The 14723-nt window shown below is 47.1% G+C and overlaps 1 protein-coding gene across 1 annotated transcript in view; it reads left to right on the plus strand.

Moving 5' to 3' along the window:
- The window catches only part of LOC144123372 (neurotrimin-like), a 135510-nt gene that overhangs the window by 108382 nt on the left and 12405 nt on the right, over positions 1 to 14723 (plus strand). Inside the window, exons 2-4 of the mRNA XM_077656215.1 lie at positions 2700 to 2818; positions 12697 to 12904; positions 13478 to 13648. Coding sequence (XP_077512341.1) covers positions 2700 to 2818; positions 12697 to 12904; positions 13478 to 13648 — 498 coding nt within the window. The remainder of the gene's footprint in view (positions 1 to 2699; positions 2819 to 12696; positions 12905 to 13477; positions 13649 to 14723) is intronic.

Here is a 14723-nt window from a genome sequence, read left to right on the forward strand (position 1 = left end):
CCGCTGATGGGTTCACACCACGCTCGAGGGTGGCATGATCCATTTATCAATCACCTTTTTACATGCCCTAGCCCCTGACCACTCTCCTTATCCAATACAAAAAAATCAAACCGTGACACGCCGTCGCTGTCTCTACTCTTTCTCACCCGCCACCTGTCACCTCCCAACCTGTCTTCGTCTTCCCTCTCCCACTTGCCTATTCTTCCTCTCCAGTGAGAGTGCCCCTCCTAATTTGCAACCTGCCAACCGAGGCTACAAACGGACAGACGGACGGATTTTTCCTAAATGAGGGTTCTAATGCTCACGCATTAAAAACTAAATCCTACTTACGTCACTTTAATGGGTCCCTTCAATAAATGAGTTGTCACTACCAGTTGTGCGTTGTTAAATATTTTATGCTTGCTCGATACCAACTGTGGTGACGACCGCTCAAGCAGCGCTACATACTACGCCAACTCTCATTCAAACACAGCGACTCAGCTAATCAGTCGTTGTCTACGACGTGATTTGTGGCTCAGTATATAAAAGCTGTGTACGGAAAAGTATCGCGGCTACAATGCTGAAAAGCCTGACGGAGAAAGCCTTTGCCGGTTGGACAGAAGTCGTACATTTAGAGCCTCACGTGTGCAAATATTTTTTTTCATGCTAATTAACTGTGAGCACCAAGGAAGGCGACTTTAAGAAAAAACGCTTTTGAGCCATTCACGAAATCCCACAAATGCACACTGCATAACGGAATCAACAGATTACGTCGGCCCTGCCGCTGTCAAAGCCTCGCAAAGGACTGCTTGAATGCTTTACAGAGTGCTGTCATTTGTGCCGTGAGCATCAAGACATCATAAACCATCCTCGCCAGCGGATCCTTCCGCTTCCATTAACCTCTACAGATTACTGTTGGCGGAAGGAGCTGGTTAACCGGGTTCCATTAAAGGGACACCTCTAAAAGTCAGAGACTACCGAGCTTCAGTCCTTGGCGGTGCGCTGGAATTCTTTGATCTTCCGCTTTCTTCGAGGAAACGTGGAGCACAAACAACCTCAGAGCGTTAATTCGATGTAAGTGCACTCCGCTCACGAAGAGGTTTGGCCGTTCTTAGGCAAACACACTCCCGGTGCAATGTTCAAGTGTTCCTCGAGTCAAGTGGGCCCCAGGATTTCGAAACGTGAGAGAACTGAGCCGCCCTGTGGTACCACTAAGATCAAACAATCCTCACTGTGAATTCAAGTGCGAAGTTGGGGGTGGTCTGAACTAATAAGGAAATTTCATTTCTGACGTCAGCTCCTCAAGCGGCGTTTCAGAAGCCATCTCATACTTTATTTTAGCATCGTGGGCTTAAGTCCACAGTACTTCGGTACGCTGGCTTTATTCGGATTTGTATTTGCTCTTTCATTTGACAGCTTTCGGAAACAGTACCCTCCACCAGTTTATACCCTTAAGGATGTTCTCGTTGCGAGCGTTACCACTTTTTTGGGTATGCTTTACGACAGATTTCGGTAAAGATCGAATGCTACATTTTTATTTGCTTCCGTGAATGTCGTAAATAATACGGCGTTACGTACTAAGAAACCGATCATACGGTGCTAGCCAACTGAAATATTTGCAGTAAAGGGCCCATGTACTCTGCCCTAGCTCCTGACAATAGGGCAGCAATGCTATTTGTTATTTTTCGTGTTTATAAAAATTATTTAATGCACTAGGCGCCCACTGAGACTAACAGAATGTTGGCGCTTCGCAGTACCGAAGCACCAGGGTAAGGTTAATTCATACACGAGTCATAAATCACTGAAATAAATCAGTACCGTGAGGAGAACACTCACATAGTCACTCCAAAGAATGACCAAAATGACCAAAATGAAAAACGTACTGGCGAGACACTCTTTTCAGGGATGCTGGGCAGCCGGGTTGCTAATGCAGTTACACACCCACCCGCGTGTCATATGTAAGCGCCAGTAAATCGGCTGCTTCTGCCACGGCAGTAAAAATAAAGTGCTTAACTTCCATTTTCGCCTTTTAACCTCTGCAGGATGTTACGTAATGTGTTTGCGATGGTATTACGGCGTAGAAATGGCGTAAAGTAGGCTTTGTGTGGTCGAAAACTAGGCTTGTAGCCCACCTAACCCGGCAAAGTTTTCAGAAGCGTGTGAAATCTATAGGCCCATATATCGAAGATATATGAACAAAACAAATATTTAATTAATTCAGATTTATTAATTTAGACGGGTTTTAATTGCTGTACAATTCTAAATGTGGAAATGAAGCAGTTGCTAAACCACATTTTAGACTGTAAATGCGCCATTCAGGTTTAAAATAAAAAATAAAAATTCATAGCCGCTCATATGATGTGATGTGGCATATCTGTCTTATCAGTATTGGTACTACATTTCACTTTTACATTATCCAACCTCCCGTCGTATCTTTGATTTCGCCTTCACTTTTCCGTTCTGGCTATGCGTATGCTTGTGACTAGCGGAGGTTCACCCTCCGGAGGGTGATTCAGGAGGGTGGAGGCTTCACGCATACATACGGACACATAGAGACAGCGGCATTCTGCCGGAAGAAGGCTATAATGCTAACGCGGTAGAACAATATATCGTTTCATTGCCTTGTGTCTCTCCTGATTCCAGCTATCTGCCGAAAGCGTACGATATGCAACCGAGACGTGTTCCGTCCTTCATGCTTACGCTGTCCATTTCCCACCCAGGAGTGGTCCGAGCATCCACCGCTAGGCCTCGTTTCCTGAGCGGGATCAAGAACGTCACAGTCGCTCAGGGACGCGAAGCCACGCTGGAGTGCCACATTGAAAACCTGGGGAAGAACAAGGTGAGCTCCCGTCACACACTCAAGAACAATTTCGCCAGTTTGCGAATCGATTGCAGCATGCCCGTGACAGTTCTCACCTTTCACTTGCGCTGCAATGCGCATACGAGTTTTCCACCCTGTATATTTGTTGCAGGCACAGCTGTTTTCCAGTGTGATCTGCTTAGCTGGCCTACGTCCTTGAATAACATCAGTTACACAACCCCTCAAATAGCTGATGTTATTCGAGGGGAAGGTCAGCTTTGATGTGATATTAATATTTAAAGGGTATTGTGCTCTCCATAAAGCTAAACTTCCGGCAGTTACTTCAACTGATGGTATGATAATTGCGCTACAACGTTTTCCCCCATAAAGTAAAAAAAAAATTTGAGAACATGAATGAACACTGCGTAGTACTAGAATTACCAACTGAAAACTGATTCACCGAGGTTTTCGTCACGTTGCTTCAAAGTATCAGCATCTCCTAGGCAGAGGTGTTGGGTTAGGTGCGGTTCAGTTTTTCGGTCGTCTTAGATCTACCATAAAGGCATATTAACGGGCCGAATTTTCTGCGGGCTTCCTAATGCTACCGTCTTTTCGTGTTACTTATAGTACAAAATTTACAATACTCTGCTTTCGTTTTTTTCTTGAACGAGGCTACAGTGAACATACGACCGCCGATGTTGGTCCTCATCACATCATCACCATTACCTACTGGTTATTAAAAACATAGAAAAACGAAAGACTCTCCCTGCCTCTTGAAATACTCTCAACCTTTTTGTGCTACGCCAGGCTAATAAAACACTCATGGGCGATAGTCTTTCGGAAGCATTGGCCTGTATAAAGAGATACATAGCGCGTGTTAAAAAATTTTATTTGAGCAATTTGATATACCTATAAGCTCTATCCCGTGTCGTTTACGAGGCTAATCTCAGCACTTTTTTTTCTGTTCGGTGCAGCCTTCATATAATCGGGGTAATAGAAGCAACTTCAGGAATAATGCGAAGTAGAAGAACACAGTCTCGATAAGGAACAACAACAATAATAATAATAATTGGTTTTTGGGGAAAGGAAATGGCGCAGTATCTGTCTCATATATCGTTGGACACCTGAACCGCGCCGTAAGGGGAGGGATAAAGGAGGGAATGAAAGAAGCAGTATGAGTTTTGGGGAAGCTCCCTTCGCTTAAGTGCAGAAGGAGGAGGAAAATAGAGTCGATAGAATGCCCAAGTTAGAGCCCTTTTCTGATTGTGGCAAGGTTGTTCGTATACCGCACCTCAGGACAACATGACGACCTGTCATCTTGACAGCGGTCAACAACAAAAACAAAAGCTGCTACGTGAGCCACTGCTCCACTCGCATGTGCGTACTTATAGTGCGATTTGGGTCGTGCTAGAAGGGAAGCGAGGTATTTTATTATACTGGTATTTCTTGATATACAAAAAGCTTTGTCGACATATTTACCCTTCTAGTCTGCCTATGTTGATACTGTGTTACATGATTGAAAAGATGTTTGCAACGGATTTAACTAGCTTGGACTTCAGTCAACTAAAGGACCAGGCTGGCTGTCGCAAAGGCTGCTCGACAATAGACCATGTTCACAACATCAATCAGGTGATAGTAAAAAGCACGGAGAAAACCAAAAACTGTATATAGCCTTGGTAGACTATGAAAAAATCACTTGACTGAGTCGTAACCTCCACAGCCGTGCAGGCATGCGGAACCAAAGTGCTGAAGAGGCATGTTTAAAGCCACTGCAAAGTATCTATAGTGTCTACACATCCACCATACTCCTTCATCGGGAAAGTTATAAAATACTAATCAATATGGGTATCTGCATACAAGACACAATCTCTCCGGTACTGTTCACCATGTGTTTACAAGATGTATTCAGAGAACTTGATTGGGAAGCTGTTGAGAATAAACGCTAACGGAGAACACCTTAACAATCTCCGATTCGCTGATGGCATCGCCTTGACAAGCAATTCAGGCGGCAAACTGCAACGCATGATCGAGGGCCTAGGGAGGCGAAGTAAAACTTTTAGCTTAAAATTAAAATAAATAAATCTAAAGATGTTCAATAGTATAGGAAGTGTATAATAGTTTACGATAGCTACTCGGCAACGAAGCGTTGAAAGTTGCCAGGGAAAACATCCGCTTAAAGCTGGTTGTAACCGCTGACCTGGATTCAGGGAATGAGATAACTAGGCGGATAAGAATGGAGTAAACTTCATTTAGTAGGCACTTTCAGGTTATGAAGAGCACCTTATCAGTATCCCTCAAGAAGTTAGTATGCGACAGTTGTACCGTGCCAGTAGTCACCTGTGAAGTGGAAACTTGGAGGTTAACAAAAACGGTTAAAATAAATTGAGGACGGTGGACCGAGCTATGGAAAGTAAAATTATAAACTTAACAGACCGGAAGACAGCAGAAGAGGTCAGGGAAGAAACGCCAGTTAATGATGTCCTAGTTGAAATCACTAAGATGTATGATGCGAGGACAAGATAATCGATGGGCCTTTAAGGTAACGGAATGGATTTCAAGAGAAGGCAAGCTTAGTAGGGGGCGATTGAAAGCCAGGTGGGCGGATGAGATTAGAAAGTTTGCGGGGATAAGGAGGCCGCAGCTTGCACATGACAGGGCTAATTGAAGGGATATGGGAGAGGTCATTGTCCTGAAAACACCGCAGTTAGGCTTATGATGATGATGATGAACCAGTATTACGAACATGTTTCCTTTGACAATCTACCATTGTGTTTCTCACAGCGTCGCTAAAAAAAAAAAACGTTTTGCTCTTTAGGCACCAGGTCAAATTTGCGACGCATCACCACGAATAAGGCACACAGTGTCATCGTCACCGTCGCTGCCTCTTCAGAGCAAGGGACAGAGGAAGCTGCGGGGGCGCAGCCCCGAACGTACAATAAGTCACGCACGCAATATGTGGGGAATACGTCCACGCCTTCCCCTCTTAGAGGCCGGATGAGAACGCTCGCCCAGAAAGAAAGAGTACCAGCGTGCGGGAGAGGAGAGCGACACCAAAGGGCTCCATTCGGCCACACACACAGACAAACGTCGCGCCGCCGCTGCTGCTGCCCTCTCGAGGAGGAACAATGAGGCCCTCGCGAGCGCCGGCGAGGAGTTCTTAATTGCAGCCGAGGCCGCTCGCAAGCGGGAGCCGGCGGCGCGGCCCTTAATAGCTTGTTAAGCCGATAGGCGAGCGCGCACAATGCGCTCACGGGCGGAGGTGAGGGCGCCGGGGCGGACACGCGCCGCCTTTGTGCGGGAAACGAGGAAGCCGCGCGCGTGGGCGAAAGTGACACGCGTGTCAAACAAGGCGGTTCTTCGGCAGGTGACGACGACGCAGCTGTACGCGAAGGACTGCAGAGAAAAAGAGACGGAGGAGGACGATGCAGGTGTAGCGACGTGGTAGGGATTAACTAGTCTTGCGAAGAATGATAATAATAATTATTGGTTTTTCGGGAATGGAAATGGCGCAGTATCTGTCTCATTATTCGTTGGACACCTGAACCACGCCGTAAGGGAAGAGATAAAGGAGGGAGTGAAAGAAGAAAGGAAGAAAGAGGCGGCGTAGTGGAGGGCTCCGGAATAATTTCGACCACCTGGGGATCTTTAACGTGCACTGACATCGCACAGCACACGGGCGCCTTAGCGTTTTGCCTCCATAAAAACGCAGCCGACGCGGTCGAGTTCGAACTCGGGAACTCCGGATCAGTAGCCGAGCGCTCTAACCACTGAGCCGCCACGGCGGGTTTGCGAAGAATAACAATAATAATACTTTTGGGGGGGGGGGGGGGGGGGGGGGAAAGGAAATGGCGCAAATAATCGAAGTTGTAGTTTTTGGCAGGAAGCACATATTATTACCCGCCGCGGTGGCTCAGTAGTTAGGGCGCTCGCCTAGTGATCCGGAGTACCCGGGTTTGAATCCGACCGTGGCGGGCATGTTTCAATGGAGGAGAAACGCTAAGGCGCCCGTGTGCTGTGCGATGTCCGTGCACGTTAAAGATCCTCAGGTGGTCGAAATTATTCCGGAGCCCTCCACTACGGCACCTCTTCTTTTCTCAGTCCCTCCTTTATGCCTTATTTTACGGCGTGGTTCAAGTGTCCGCCGAGATGCGAGACAGATACTTCGCCATTTCCGTACCTCCAAAACCAATTTCAGGTGTCAACAGGATATACTTGTTGGTCTATAAATCGGGTTCAACTGCTTTCTTAAGTCAGTTTTATTCAAGTTTTAAATAAAGTAGGATGAAGAGGAGAAAATTTATTAGTTAAAAAAAATTAAAAAACGCAAGTTGAGGTTGACGCTAGATAATTGGAAGGCATTGCTTCGTGTTGACCTCGGCGGCTCGCCCGAGGGCCCGGTCAGGTCCGAGGTCACCAGCGTGGCCTCCCACTGTTCAAAAGTACTGAGTCGCAACTCTGGTGGTGAGAGATCAGCAGGGCAAGCCCGTAGGATGGGGCCTCTATCGGCGCGTTGACCGCAGATGGTGCAGTCAGGGCTTTAGCTACTGGGAAACATAGCTGCATACTGGGCCGGCGTAGGGCGAGGCAGCGTTCGAAGCTGCTTTCAAAGGGTCGTTTCAGATTTTGTGAGAGACTTGTCACCCGGTGGAAACAGGGGTCATTTGAGTCGCTAATGCATTGCGATGCGCGGTAAGTGATCAATCGGTTCTTCGTGGAAAATACCGCGTGGAAGCCGGCCGTCAGCCCTTGCTCGGTGGGGGAGACCTCAACCGGTGTCGTTTGCGGCCCTGTTCTCCGGTGCGTATGCGGTGTGAGCGGGGATCTAGATGATGGAAATGGTGCCGCTGTCGATTGGGACGGCTATCCGAAGGATGGAAAGAGCAGCGGGGGAAACCCGGAAACCCGGCCTTTGGCAAAGCTGCTTACTGCAGACCTCGAGTGATCAAGAAAATTAGTACATGATGTGAAAGCTCTGGCTGTGACTATTGCACATTACTTTGCCTCCTATGGGGCGCGTGTATGAACCGTAAAAAAAGTAAAAAAAAGCACCCGGGCAGTAGCGAGGGCTCCTGGGCTAGTTACTGGGTGCATTTGGAGAGTATTTTTCGCGGAACAAGAACCACAAAGGCACAGCATATTAGACCCATTGTAACGCTTGCTATGAAGTTTAGGCCTTACGCGACGAAGCGCTCTTTGCCACTGACACCTGCCTGTAGCGTAAGAAAGATAGCTGTCTAAGATATCCTCCCCAGACCTCACCATTTTGATGACTATTCCACGCTCCAGCCTTCGCGCCTAAATGTGGGCATGAGAGATCTTGCAGTGAGCATTTCTGACACAAGAGCACGACAGCTCTATTTTTACCGCAGTCAGTAAAGGAAGGGCCAAGGCCAAGGATCTTAGGTGCAAAGTCTCTGCAGTTTTTCCGGTTATAACAGGTTTTGAAGAATCCAGGACGTTTCAAAAGACCTGGAACAGCGGTTCCCGACTCCTGTTAGAAATCGCGGATCAGATGCAGTGCCACTGAATGGGTCGCGAGCACAATGGGTGGGAATTAGTTGTCGGCGCCAGATTGCCGGCAGCGGTTTCGTGAAATGAGACGCCATTGAATCCGCCTTTGTCCCCTCTGCGTAACGTGGGCGTCTCGCCCGCCATAGGGCCGAGTATTATCGGCGTTTCAAACGGCAGTGCGTTGCGATACCAAGGCGATGGCCGGGCATTCGGGCAGCGCGTCTTTGCCTCTAAGTACAGGCATTAGATGTGAAGTGGTGGGCAATAAACCAATAAGTAATCTATGAAAAGCTAAGTCGCAAGATAAAGTAAGCCATGTTCCAAGCATTCGGAAATGCTTGCTTTCTGATAAATTTATCAGTGGGATCGTGTGCAAATAAATGCGATTGGGCATTGGAGGCTGCAGCGAACAGAAACTGCACATGCTTGTCAATACTGCAGAGCAATTCCAGCTTTCTTTTATCAGAGCCACCCCCCCCCCCCCCCCCCCCCTCCTCAGGTCTCTATTTTTTTCTTCGAACGAGGGCGGGAATTCTATTACTGTTCTTTCTGGCTGTTCTGTAGTTCTGTTCCACTTCAGTGAGGTTATAAACATCTACAGAGTGAATTCTAGATGCGCACAGGGACCCAGACTTAGTCTGCTCGTAGCGCTCGTCGGCGACCTTTCACGTGCAGTCTACCAAAAGAGAGGTAAAACAGATTTCCCCCCGTCTGGCCCAGAAAAAAATAAAAGCAAATTGAAGGACCAAGCGTAAGCTAAGAAACAGTCAGGCTTCTACTGCATGTTTTTTGATAACAAGGACTCTCATCTAAAATTAGGAAAAAATAATAAATAAATGAAAACAACATAAGGAAAATCAGCTCAGGTTGGCCGCTCCGTTCCGCGCGTGTTGGCCGGCACGGTTGTGGCGCGTGTATACGGGAAATATTGGGAGCCGCAGATGAAAATATCAATGCCGTAAAAGCAGAGACAAACAAAAGTAATGAGACAGAGAGGAGCACACAAACGCGCCCAGGAGACCAGCGTGGTGACTCATTCAGGGTCGGGTCTGGCCCCGTCGTAGCACGGGGGAAAGCGCGAAACACCACGAAGGACACGCGCACCCACACATACGAAGCCCGGGGGGGGGGGGGGGGGGGGACGAGGAAAGAAGGCATGATGGGAACTGGCTCCTGCGAATTAGGAACGCTCGACAGAACTCCCCTCAATTTTGGGAGGTCCGATCTCCCGTCGTTCCTGCCTCTTCCCGCACCGCTCCCCGTCTGCCACGCCGTCGTCTCGTCCGCCGACATCTTTCTCCCTTATTCCCTTCCCCCTCACTCCTTCGTCGGTTGCTTGGTTCCCTGTACGCGGCGTTGTCCTTGCTGCTGCGCTCTTCCATCATTTCCTGCATTTCTTCTATTCTTGTTCTTGTGCCCACTCGGTTGATGAAGCGAGGCAGGCGGCAACATGTATTCTCCTTCCCTACTGTCTGCTCTACCCTCTTTCTCTGTTTTCTGTCTTCCCCGCAACTTTTTCTTATGCTCTTCATCTCCCCCGACCACTTCTCACTCCTTAAACGGATTTTTCCATTTGTTCCCTTGTTTTCGGTGTCATTTCGTCGAAACGTACAATACGCTGTGTAGTGTTCCCGCATGTTGTATTATTTCCCCTATTTCTCCCCATTCCGATGTCTTCGCTACCGCCGGAGTATTGGGGAAAATAAAATCCCCAAAAGAGCATGCGGAAGAGAGGACCTTCAATTCGCTTAACTCGCAATGCTGTTTTCTTCGTTACCTTCCACACATGTCGGTAATGGAGGGGAAGAGAAGGGGAAGGACGTAGAAGGTAAAGACTGCAACCAGCAGCTATGGCGTTTCTAGCGGCAGAAACAATCACAGTGATACTAAAAAAGAACGAGTTCGGTGGTTTTCATTCTCTCCCTGTCAGCTTCACTGACTTGAATATAGCACTGACTAGCTTCGAGTTTTTGTTCATGTTTTAATGGCCAGTAAAATTCAAAGTAGGCAGTCTCTTTCAACAATATTTCTCTTGTGTTTTTGTTCAGTGCAACGCAGGTAAGGCGCGAATGTGCTATGTCAAGAGCGCAGTAGATGCGACAGATTTGGAATAGTTGTAGATTAACTGCGTTTAATGTGCGATTGTACTTCAATGGTGAAGAGTACCGAATTTTTGAATTCCCCAATGAAAAGTTTTTGTTACACATAATGTGGGTTGTCCTCGTCGATGCCAAACTTGTGCTGAAGAGGTGGGGAATATATCAAAACAAATTGTAGCACGCATGTTACAGACACGCTGCTAATCTGGAGCAAAAAAAAAGCGATATGGAAATCCTAAAGCAGCAAGAAGTATACCGTATGCAGATGTTTTAAACGACTGTGTGGCTGAAGGCTCGTTAATTTTCTACAAGCCATTCGTTTTGGTCTTAGCGTGACTCAGCGTTTCAATTTTAGGAGTAGATCACGTCTGATGATATACACTCATTAATTACACATAACAGACCCCGTCTATTTATTTTGAAACGAATTTTTCTGAAAGAGAACGGCCTCGGGGCGTATTCCATTCTTCTAGTTGCGCGATGCTGCACTAAGTACCGTTAAACGTTATTGTGAAGGAAATACGAATTTGTTTAGATGAACTAATATGCAGTGATATTACATAGTTTAAGCATAATTTTAAAATGCAGTGCCAGTGGTGCTTCGATACCGATGCCATTGGTGACGCTTTCTGAGTCGTCGGGTTCTACAACGTAAAAAAAGGCTGCAAATTGCGCAGGTATAGCCAGTTACATTACCTGAGAACGCAGCAGGTGCACTAACTTTCCAGGTTTTTCCACTACCTTCCCTGCTTTAACACAGGAAAAAGAGGTGCCTAGAACCGCTGCTAGGCAGACAAATTCCTGCGTTTGTAGCCAGCTCCTAATAACAAATAGGAAGTTGCAGAAGTTACAAGACGCTTCTACGAGCGTAGCTATAGACTTGTCCTACATTTAAAGTCTGCCTCTTCCCTGATATGGATGGCGAATCTATGGTCATTAATGCGACGTGGCAAATCCAGACGACTCATCAAGACGCAATAGAAATAATATCGGTATATTCACTTCATGCAGAACTGTCGCTGTCTGGTATGGGACGCCTACATTGACAATGCACGCACATATTGGTCGTGTTCAGGATACATATTGGACATATTGGGTCGTGTCTCCCCGCCTGCTCCCCGAAGTACAGACGACATGCCCCACTACAGCGAAAACTGTGCAAGTTCTCTTGCTGCAATGCGCCCGGCATTGCAGCCGGTTTTAAGGATCAGTGTCACACGCGTATTGAGTAACAGCCATACCTCGCCGAACTGCATCCTCAGTCCACTGACTTGAAACCGCGACCCGCAACCTGATGGCGAAATAAACTTTTCTTCTTTCTTTTTCTCTCTTTCACCGGCAAACAACACCATTCCAATAAGTAGTAACATAGGTTTGGACTGGAGGAGAGGGGGAAGGGGAGGTTGGTAATAATGTACATATATTGAAACTGAAACCAATGATAAGACTCAGAAAGCTTTCGCAGAGCACAAAAATTGGTGTTCTGAATTTAATGACAGTAACAGGCAGAAGAGAAATACATCTCTGAGAATAAGTTGTTATTTCGTCAAATGTACACCTCAGTGGCAGTTAATGTAGTTTGCTTTTCCTCACTCCATGGTGTGCATAGTTCTGATGAGATGACTTTTCTGTCTCGTGGTTTCGAATAAACATTGGAAATTTTCACGAAATCGATGCCACGCTGTGGCGGAGCAGTCAAGTAGTCAGAGAAATATCGGCACGCGCAGAAATGAGCCCTTTGCTCCGTTGCCTGAGTGTTTTGGTGGAACATTCAGACGCCATTATCAGACTTAGACTTCATGGGATGCGACACTGTCTCTCTGCAAAGCCCTTGTCAGAGTTTTGCAGTAAAAATATATCTTGGAAGCGCTGCTAGACGGATGTTTGCACACTAACGAAATAGAAAGCAGGGGCCGCAGGGGCAGTTGACCTCTCCGGGCCACCTTACTTCACCTCGCCTCAGCCCCCCCCCTACCCCCCCCCCCCCCCTATTTACTTAATAGCCACCAGTGTCTATGCATTTCCTCATGCGATAGAATCTCCTTTCTAAACAAGCTTCAAGATCGCCACTCTTTTATTTTTACGACTTCTTTAGCAGTTGGGCAACTGTCTTTATTATGCCCATGTTAAGCGGGCTGTCTTCAGTATGCGCAAAAAATTTCGGATAGAACATTATGCGTTATCCGCTAGAACTGTAGCTTCCGCTTTTTTCCGCTTAAAACAATGAAATGTCTTCGAGTTCTGCTGCTTGCGAGTCGTTTCCTGTAAGTGAAGAAAACACTGACGCTGGCGCCCTCTGCACAACAGGTGGCGTGGATCAAGATGGACACGGAGACGCTGCTCACCTACCACCGGCACATCATCGTGGGCGAGCCGAGGCTGCGCGTGAGCGACAACAACGAGCGCCACTGGCAGTTGCACATCCGAAACGCGCAGCCCTCGGACAAGGGCTTCTACATGTGCCAGATCAACACAGAGCCCATGATCACTGAGGTCGGATTCCTGGACGTGCTCGGTGAGTCGGCTGCCCTTTCCAATCTTGGCGACCATATCGTTCTTTGGTTCAGTTTTTTGTGTTTTGTTTGCATTCTTTTATGAATTTTCGTTTCCCGCCGACCTTGCAATAAACGCAAAACCAGCCAATATGTAGAAAAACCAGCCATAAAGTAATCATAAACGGAGATAACCTCATAGCGTGGTTCCCGTGAGAACTTTAGAAGCTGGCGTCAGAGCTGTTAAGAGAAAATTATTTATTACTGCTCTTCTTAATCAATGCTTTAAAGCCACATAAAGAATGCCGTGAAGTTGCACTTGTGAGTCAATTCCATTTACGTCTTTACCACAATGGATGTGCCCCGTGCATAAAAAACACGAATTGACCCATGAAAAAGTCATAATTGTTCATGTAAAAACCTGTAAAAACCAGAGCTTGCCTGAGACGAAGGCAAGCTGTGTTTCAGTGGCTATTATTCGAAATTGAATGTACTCGAAACACAATATCTATCTGCTGCTTCTAACGAGGCTCAGTGCGCGCTACAGGTGCTGAGGGTCCTGCCGGCGAATTATTTCCGGCTGCTTTTCCGTGCAGTGCCGCCTTCCATCCTGGACGAAGAGACTAGCTCAGACGAGACAGTGGACGAAGGTTCACGCGTGAGCCTCCACTGCCGCGCTAGCGGGTACCCGCCGGCCACCATCCTCTGGCGAAGGGAGGACGGTCGCGAGATCAACCTTGAGCGCTACAGCGGACGCAAGAACTCGGGTGAGCACGTCCAGATAACTGCGGCGAAAACATCGCAGTGCGAAATCTCACGCACGTGCGCGTACAATACCGTTTCTATCTCGTTAGTTGGTCATCATTAAGATCAGTGCTTTCTGAACTTTGTCTTTGACGTTGTCGTACAAAAAGCTGAATCGCTTGTCTGTTGCGCACTGCTTTTACAGTCCAAGACGGGAAGTTTTGCGTAACATTTAGATCATTGTGGGTGGTAGCACAGCGCGAAGCAGACGAAGGACAAAAGCAAGAGGACAAGACAGACAACCGCTCGTCTGTCTTGTCTTCTTGCTTTTGTTCGTCGTCTGCTTCGTGCTGTACTACCGCCCACAATGAATTATTACGAACTCGCCCGGCTATCCATCCTTGTTCAGTGTAACAGTTAGAGTAGCAAAACGGGAAAATTAAGTAGGACGACATAAATGCTAGCGTGAAAGGGCATGAGCCGTGACCGAGAAATCGACGGCAATACACTTGTCTAGGTTTCGTCCTGTTGTTTTCTCGGTATCGGCTTGCGCTCTTTCGCGCTAGGAGTTATTTCTTTCTACTCGAAATACCTACTAGTCCACTTTGACCTTAAAGCAGAAAATTAAGATACAGTAAACCTTTTCCGCACAGGTTAAGCGAAAACGGCTCTTTTGTAGTGGAATGCTTTATGTCCGCCGTTGTATCGGGGAGGTTAGACCGTAGTGTATCACACTTGGTAAGCGAGCGCCTCTTGAGAAAGAAAGATTGGAACAACCATAACAATGACGCAAAAAGCAGACGGAGCTTCAGACAATAGCCTTTAGGACAAGAAAACCTGAAACAGGAAAAACTGAAGGCTGACGTGAATACTGCGAAAAAAAGTTTGAACGGAAGTCACAAATGATTCATCGCTGTTTATAAAATCTGCACTCATATGTGCCACAGGAAAAATCACTGCCCCTACTTTGTGCTGGAGACGCTCCTCGCGATGACAAGTGCCGTGAAGGAGAAGTTATGGAGGCTGCTCGCAGTGAGGAAATTGCCAACTGGCTGAAATGTTGATGAAATACCTCGTCGTCAAATACATTGGTCGCCT

The sequence above is a fragment of the Amblyomma americanum genome, chromosome 3 (assembly GCF_052857255.1).
Source record: "Amblyomma americanum isolate KBUSLIRL-KWMA chromosome 3, ASM5285725v1, whole genome shotgun sequence".
NCBI lineage: Eukaryota > Metazoa > Arthropoda > Arachnida > Ixodida > Ixodidae > Amblyomma > Amblyomma americanum.